The 8,301-nt window shown below is 34.0% G+C and overlaps 2 protein-coding genes across 3 annotated transcripts; both read right to left on the bottom strand.

The window, feature by feature from the left end:
* Positions 1 to 1,698: 1,698 nt before the first annotated feature.
* On the bottom strand, positions 1,699 to 2,864 carry LOC100818530 (uncharacterized). 2 transcript variants are annotated; one of them, XM_006575157.4, is made up of 3 exons: positions 2,440 to 2,861; positions 2,093 to 2,146; positions 1,699 to 1,955 (listed from the first exon to the last, which is right to left on the bottom strand). In XM_006575157.4, exons 1-2 carry the CDS (start codon positions 2,758 to 2,760, stop codon positions 2,138 to 2,140), a joined length of 330 nt encoding a protein of 109 aa, XP_006575220.1. In that variant the 5' UTR covers positions 2,761 to 2,861; the 3' UTR covers positions 1,699 to 1,955; positions 2,093 to 2,137. The 2 variants fall into 2 exon arrangements, with proteins under 2 accessions (XP_006575220.1, XP_040869598.1); XM_041013664.1 differs by lacking the exon at positions 2,093 to 2,146 and having other exon boundaries at positions 2,440 to 2,864.
* A 926-nt stretch (positions 2,865 to 3,790) lies between these two features.
* LOC100798083 (uncharacterized) lies at positions 3,791 to 7,793 on the bottom strand. Its single transcript, XM_003518015.5, has 4 exons — positions 7,302 to 7,793; positions 5,049 to 6,290; positions 4,900 to 4,970; positions 3,791 to 4,290 (listed from the first exon to the last, which is right to left on the bottom strand). Exons 1-4 carry the CDS (start codon positions 7,683 to 7,685, stop codon positions 3,969 to 3,971), a joined length of 2,019 nt encoding a protein of 672 aa, XP_003518063.1. The 5' UTR covers positions 7,686 to 7,793; the 3' UTR covers positions 3,791 to 3,968.
* Positions 7,794 to 8,301: the final 508 nt, after the last annotated feature.

The raw sequence follows: 8,301 nt of genomic DNA on the forward strand, positions 1-8,301 counted from the left end.
ATACACTTCCATAGTCTCTCCTTGATGAATAAAAAAATCTGCTTCTTTTTCTTCCCAATGATGGACGGTAGGTCTAAATATCTTCCTGAGCCAATCCTCTCAGTTACACCCAGATGAGTTGATATGCTTTGTCTAAGGTAGGGTTGAGTGTTTGAGCTAAAAAAGATTTCTGATTTCTGGAGATTGATTAATGACCTCAGGCCTTCCCATAAGTGTCTAGGATCATCTTCATGGTGTTAGTTTCTGCTTCATCATCATTGACTGATTGTCTAATATTCTCCAGATTGCGTCTACACTCATCAATTTGGTCCTGACATTGGAAACAGATTTTCCTTCCCCACGAATTCATATCTCTTGAGCATGCTTCTATTACTAAATATTTGTTTTATAATTTAAAATTTATATTACTTATATTAACTTTATTTTATTTTATAAAATATTTATTTTAGATTTTGTTACGTAAAATTAGATTTTTGATCTTTCTAAGATTTTGTTTTAATGAGTCAATAATTTGTCACGTTAGTGTAGTTTCTTTCTCCCTAAAATTTCCTCTTCCCTCTCTTATATATAAAAACTTATTTTTGAGAGCAAGATTGGTGTTAGAAGGTTCGGAGATCCTTTCGCTACACACAATTAGAACCAACATTAGATTTTCCTACTAGCACTGGATGCACTTTTTCTCTAAGGATATCATTTGCACGCTTCAACTCAAGCTAATTATTTTTTCCCCTAATTTATTTTTTCCTTGTACTTATTGTATGATATAGTGCATTGTTGATTCATGTGGTGCCAATTAAAGTTATTTTGCTATTGTTATTATTTTGTCATTTAATTCAAGACTTTGTATTTTTCTTCTCATTTATTTCTTTTATTTTATTTTAATTTTTCTAACAATCTTAGAGAGAAAAGTTTATACTTTCTTGCTGCATAGTCTTTTCTACCGTAACATCCTGTTTTATCAAAATATGTGTAATAAATACATTGAGTCCTTATGCTCCATTAAAAATATTTTTTTATATTATTTTATTTCTTTAAAGTTTTAAATTAGTGTGAGATTGTTGAAAAATATTTTCTTATAATTAGAAATTTATTATTAAAATATTTTTTTTATTAATGATGGTTTTAAAGATAAAATGCTTAGAATTAATTTATGTGAAAAATTAAATGCATCCCACTAATTTCATAACAACTAAAAATCTATAAGTAATATTATGTAAAGAATATCCAACAAAAATACAATTAACATTTTCTTTTTGTCAATTTTCTTTTTTTATTAATAAGGATGTTAACCTTTATTAGACACCCCACACTTTAAGATATTTCAAATTTGGTTCTCTTTTTCTCCATAGCTCATAAAGAATTTTTAAAAAAAAATTATAAAATACCATATCAAGAAAATGACATACAAAATATAAAGCTTCATCCAAGTGTTCATTTTATTGTTTTGTGTGTTGTATTTTCACATTGTTCGGAATCACCACCATGGACATAGACCAGAGGGTGTGCAACGGTTTTCTTCGGGTTCATGATCTTGAACATCGATGGCAACAAGGGTGTGCAACGGTAGTGGCAGAGTGAGAGAGTGGTGCATTTAGGTTTTAGGTTGAGGTTGAGCGACATGGTGAGTGATGACTGATGATTGAGTGAGAGAGCTTTTAGGTTTTAATTTTAATAAATTAAAAACTAAATTACAATGGATTTAATCCACCGTAACCTTTATTTTGATTACAGTTGGTGAAGCTCACTCAGCTACTACAAAGATAGGATTTAACATCACTAGACGGATGTTAACAAAAGGCGATGGCATAATTATAATTATAAATAAAACAAGTTTCTGCCCTTTATTTTCGCAACAAGCATCTAAGAGCATGATAAAATCCAGTGAAACCACCAAAAAGAATACCAATGCGGCATGCTTCTTCCCTTACTATCAGATCTTTTTCTGAAACATGTTGCTGGAAACAAAAATAAAATAAAATCCATAACCTCATCATTTGTTCCCCAATTTGTATTTGTATAAAAACAGATATGCTAACCATCTAACATATACAATATAGCCAATAGCCAATACTTTCATGCAACAGAATATTACCTGACAACAACTGAAACCTACAAAAGCTTCAACCATTCCACCGAATCATATTAGCTACAAAAGAATTGAACATACAGATAACATCCTGCTTGATCAATTTCAACCGAATATATTAAGATAAAGAAAAATCGAATGCGCGGTTGCTTTAAAATCCACTTTAAACTACTCAAAAACACCGATTCTGTTACTTTCTGGTCATTCCGATAAAAGGAGTTATCCAAATTTTAGGAGTAAAAACATATTTCAGCTAAACGAACAAACACCAAATCTGAAACGTGGACAGATTTTGATTTAAGTGCAAAATCAATGTTAACGGAGAATCGGAACCCTAATTTGAGTGAACTAACCTTGAGATCGAGGAGAGAGGAGTAGGATTGTCCTCCAACAAGCTTGAAGGCGAGGAGGAGTATGCCAATGCCGACTCTGACGCCGTAGGAGAGGAGGAAGGTCAGGCAGAGGTTGCCAATGGCGTGAGCCAAGCAGGACTCGTCGGGGCCGTGATCGCAGGGCGGCGAGTCCACGTGGCGGTGCTGCTGGGCGTGAGAGGCGGCGCGGCGCTGCCGGCGCTGGAGCTCCTCGATGGCGTCCCGGAGGCGCTCCTCCGCTTCGCGAAGGCGGCGCTCGGCATCGCAATTGTCGACGAGCGGAGGAGAGGATGGTGGTGCCATGGGAATGGAGAATAGAGCCACATCACAGAGACGTGGTTATCACTCTAACAAGTTGGTCCTTTCATGGGTTTGTTAGAGCTTCCCTTAATTGCTTTCTAGTTACTACTTTCTATCAAATACTCTATTAATTACTGATCATAAATATTAATTTTTATAATGATGAAAATAAGTTAATTGTAAATTAAATTAATCGGCAGCTTCCTGAACTATTTAGAACTTTTAAAATTAAATTTTAAATTAAAAACTTGTAATTAAATTCCTGATTTATAAAAAAAATCTGTAATTAGGGCTTTTAAGTTAATATGTATCGGTATGAAATTGTTAGAAAATAATAATTTTAAAATTTTTAAAAACTCAATTAAAAAACTATAACATAAATTCATCAATTAGAAAAATTAATTTAAAAATCTAATTAAAATTTTCATATAATTCAAGACTTATTAACTAATCCTCTTGTATATACAAACATTTAAAATTATTTGCTTCCCAAGGCCTCTACTCTCCTCGTTAGAGATGGCAACGTGGCATCAGGGCGGTTTTATCTATTCTTATTTCCATTTTTGTAGGTGGATAAATTTGTCTATCTTTATCTATGTTCTTACAAAAAGCATGACGGGTTCAAATTTATAAAAGACGGGAGTGAAAAATGAACAACGAATTCATCTTGTATTTTTAAAAATAACATTTATCCATATACTTTAAATAAATCATAAATTAAGTTATTAATTACATCTTAATTAAATCAATATATATATATATATATATATATATATATATATATATATATATATATATATATATATAATTTAATAAATAAATAAATAACATAAACATATTTAAGAATTAATTTATACTTTTAGTTAAATGTATAACTTTTAGTTTTATTATAATTAGTACTACAGTAATAATATTTATTTAACTATTAAAATGATTATTCTATATTTTTACAATTATAACAAAATATGAAAAAGTTACATAATTAATTATATGATAAAAAATTACATATAATATATATAATATGAATTATATATAAATATATAATCATGCTATTAATAATTATAAAAATATACATAACATGGTGGGTACGAGGGCAGGAGTCACATACCTTGCCCTTGCTTCCACAAGTCAAAAAAAATTCGACCCTAGTCAAAGCAAGTTTTCCCGTTAAACTCAAGATAGGATCGAATGGGTATCTACTGTTAGATCTATCACTTCCAATGCTTCATAAACGTACAAATGTTCTGTCGCTTCAAAGACTTGCCAATTTTTCTATACTTAGAAGAATTCCAGAATGTTTCCTTCTTCTTTTTCCTTAAATCTATTTTTCTCTGATACCTCCGGTTTCTATATACTTCTCGGCCATTCAACCACTTGGAATAATTTTTCCCCGTCTTACACTCAAGGAAATCTGCAAGATCATCATAATCAGATACCTTTTTGGGGTCTTCTAATATGCAATTAAGGAACACTTCCCCATTGCAGGTTTTCTCTGTTCCATCCTGTAAGTTATAGGAGGTGAAGGAAACCGTTCTGAAAAAATATAGGATGGTTCAGACTTCAAGGAAGCATAAAAGAGAAATAGTATTAAAAATGAAAACCAAACAACTCCAGGACACTTGGGTGAAAAAAACATGAATAATATAACAACAATAATTGATGCAATCTATATAACACGAGTAAAATCACTGTTAAGCTTAACTAAATGGAATCACTCAAAACACAGTGTAACATTGATATGCTAAACTAAATGGTAAAATGGAGTCCCTCAAGATTTATGTGCCCCAAGTTCCAAGATAAGCAAATAAGCAAATAGCAGTATGCTATAATTTATTAATCTAATAAAAGAATAATCCTTCTAGTTTCCGAAGAGACCATAACAACAGGGTAGAACAAGATTTCAAAACCTTGAAACAAACAACTAACAGCAAAATGAGTAGGCCTCAAACTACAGAGCCTACACAGAATGGTGTTTTCTTGGGCTTAAAATGAATGAACTTATGATGGCTACTCAAACCCCAACACTCCATTCACTTAAGCAAGCCTAAGTAGCAGGGGAAGGATATTAGTAAATAGAGAAATTGAGAATATGTAACTTGAAAAGACAGGAAAAGGCCAAAAAGAAATCGATACAGTATGTACCTTAAATTACATGCTTGAATTCTACGAAACTCTGCGGCAACTTTATAGACAGGTCGCTTATCTCTAGACCCCTGTAACATTTATCGTTAATTTAACATGAAAAACTAAATTTAATATTTTAAGTTCATTAAACTGAAGGCACGATTCACCTTTCCATTCTTATCAGATGGAATTTCAGACGAGCAAGGTTGCAATGACAGACCCCTCAATGACCCCAAAGCAACTAAATCTCCCTCTTCAAAAACAAATAGACACATCAGTGCCATAAGTACGAGTATACACCCCTTAGCAAGCAAATCAAATCCATTGCTAAAACTTAAAGATAGCAAGCCTATAAAGTGCACAAGCATTGATTTGGAGACTTTGTAATTTGATTGCTGAGTTTTCATCGCATCATACAATAATGTTTGAATTGGTAAACAGAACTTAAATTGTTGAAAATGGTCAATGATGCTGATCAAGAAATCATATTTCTCGCGCACAGAGGCACTTCCCATGGATTTTAAACAATCTGAATCACCACTATTGCTTAGATACTTAATTGTCTGTAGCAATGAAACACTCATCAACTTCAATATGGATGCAAGAAGGTGTATGTCTTGGGCACTAGTATTTTCCTTTATATGGTATACTGCATCTCCAGTGGCATCCTGAGAGAAAGCTTGATGGATAATACAATCTAAGATTAAGGTAGTCGCATCCCTGCATGAATCAACAAATATGTGCTGTCTCTCTTTCATAAATGCAATGTAGTCAGCCAAAAGGTCAGCTTTTGATTTGGAAGACATTTTGCAATGATAGGAGTCCCATGAATTATCTAATTTTGATAAGACTTGATTTAATCTGTTCCTTGTGCCTTGCAGGATATAAGCTTCAAAAGTTGGCTGACCTCTCTCAAGCAGGTATGAATTATAGGAACATTTCAACTCAACACAAAAGCCATTTATTTGCAAACTAGACACATGCGTAGAGTACAAGATAACAGATTTTTGAAGTGCTGTTAGGTGGCAATTCATATCTGGAGCTAAAATCTCTGAAGATAAGCCTGAACCAATGGCTTCAGAAACCATTGAAAATGTGTGTGCCTGAAACATCTTCGGTGCAGAAAGCACAACAGGGTCAAGCAGCAACATCATGGAGGGCGCAAGGCTAAGTTTAGGAAATCTAAAATCCATGTTACATTGTAAAAATAATCCACTTGTGAAATCCTCGAATGCTTTCTCATTAGAAACTGACATGATGAAATGGGTAGTTATCACCTCCAGGACACTGGCAATATCACCTTGGTTGAAATGGCACATAAAAAGTTTTTCACTGGTGGAAGACACTGAATCAACCTTCATAAGATATCTTCTCAAAGATTGATTTCTTAAAAGTTCATCTGCAAATACCTGACATAACATGTTCAAATTTAGATGGATAGAACTCCAGTAAGAATCCTATACAAATTTATAAGGGGCAGAAGTTTACAATGCACAAAACTGTACATAATGGCATAGATCAGAATATTAGATGACTACAGACATGTAAATATTTTTTGATACGCTGTAACAATCATAAATATTAGAGGGACAAGCCTTGCCACAACAATAAGTTGTTGCCTGGTGACCTGGAAGTTACAATTCAAATCCTGGAAACAACCACCCGCTTACAGGGTAAAACTGTGTATATCTACCCTTCCCAGACCTCACCAGGTAGGAGCCTCATGCACCGGACAACCCCTTTTGCAAAATCCTTATCCCATAGACATTCAGTTCCATCAAAATTGAAACTAAAAACTCAAATGAGCTGATGAAACAGAACTATTTTCCCATTTCCTGATTTTAACTCCACTTCATTTTTATTTCCAGAAACCATAAGACTTTACCATCAAATTAAAAGCACAATGCCACATTACATCTGTCCAACGAGGTTATGCTAGGCAATAAATTGGATATGAGGGAACAAACATAAATATGTGCTCTATACTAAGATTCTGTATGGTTAAAATTCACCATAAACATACATTTATTGGAGAATAAAATAAGAAGACGAAATGCTTTGAGCTACACCATAAACTAATATTAACTTATGCAATTAACTTTTGAAAAAGTTAAATGAAAAGAGCTTCAATAAAAAATAAAAAAACAGAAAATTGTTTTCTTCTCCGATAGAGAAATTAATTCAAAAAGACCTAAATCTAGAACCCCCCCCCCCCCCCCCCCCCCCCCAAGCCTACAAAAAAATCTTAGAATTCTAGATTTAAAAACTAAATAAACAAAAGCAAATAAGACCTCAAACCAAAGCTACATCTAATTAGAAACTACATGCCAAATTAGGTACCAAATTATCATGGAGCAATTAACTGGAACATATAGCTGAAAAAACACAATATATAATAATCATCTCAACACTGAACCTACCTCAAGCAGCGCGCATAGATACGAACGGCAAGAATCAGGAAGCTCCAAGTCAACGCCGGAGAGAAAGTTGCGGAAGCGCAAACCGCCATGTTCGGCGACATCAAGAGAGAGGAAGGACTTCAAAACGCGAAGGAGGAAGCGGCACTTGAGGAGGAGGAACTTCTGGTCGGAGCGCGGGAGCGTCAGGAGAAGAAGACAGCTCCGCAGAACGAGAGAAAGTTCTTGAACAATTGGCCACAGCCGTGGATGCGGAGGCGGAGGCGGAGGCCGAAGAGACCGAGCGTAAGGGTCATGGTGGCGCTGAGGCAGAGCGGAGAAAAATCGGCGGAAGGTGGAGTTGAGTTGGTCGAAGAGTGATTCGTACAATTTCTTTGCGTCGTCCATTAGGTTTCCATAGCCTCTGACCTCTCTCTGTCTTGAAGGCGGGAAACAGAAGAGACCACACCACACAAGCTTTCGAATCTGTGGACTGTAGTGCCCCTTCGGGTGTAAAATAGAATATTAGTAATAAAATTTTGATATCCTGTGATGATAAGAATGAGATTGACACTTAATTGTTCCTTACCTATGGTGACTCACAACAAAAGCAATACTTCATTTTTTTTATAAAAAAAATTAGACTTAAATATGATTTTAGTCTTTAATAAATACACGCTTTTTTATATTTGGTCATGATAAATTTTTATTTCGGATTGAGTCCCTAATGTTTCAAATATTTTGTTTTGTCTCTGTTGTTAGTCCATAATAGTTAACTGTCTACATGGTCATTAACTAGACACATAAGAGTCTGATGTGTCGTGTCACGTGTAACATTTGGTGTTATTATTTATACACGTTGGAATTTTTTTATTTTAAAAAAACAAACAAAATAGTATCATTTTATTGTAGGTTAAAAAAATGGCAACATATAGTTTTGGGTATGGTGTTTCTTCTCGTCTACGATGCCTACGATGTCATTTGTTGTGTCTAGTGTTTCTTCTTGTCGCACCTGATTTTGATT

Source organism: Glycine max, chromosome 2 (assembly GCF_000004515.6).
Source record: "Glycine max cultivar Williams 82 chromosome 2, Glycine_max_v4.0, whole genome shotgun sequence".
Taxonomy (NCBI): domain Eukaryota; kingdom Viridiplantae; phylum Streptophyta; class Magnoliopsida; order Fabales; family Fabaceae; genus Glycine; species Glycine max.

Coding starts and splice junctions, on each gene's coding strand:
- LOC100798083 (XM_003518015.5), bottom strand. CDS start 7,685: ATGGACGACGCAAAGAAATTGTACGAATCACTCTTCGACCAACTCAAC. Junction 4,971..5,048: donor CATCTGATAAGAATGGAAAG/GTGAATCGTGCC, acceptor TAAATGTTACAG/GGGTCTAGAGATAAGCGACC. Junction 4,291..4,899: donor ATTCAAGCATGTAATTTAAG/GTACATACTGTA, acceptor ATATTTTTTCAG/AACGGTTTCCTTCACCTCCT.
- LOC100818530 (XM_041013664.1), bottom strand. CDS start 2,760: ATGGCACCACCATCCTCTCCTCCGCTCGTCGACAATTGCGATGCCGAG. Junction 1,956..2,439: donor CCTCTCTCCTCGATCTCAAG/GTTAGTTCACTC, acceptor TTTTGTTTCCAG/CAACATGTTTCAGAAAAAGA.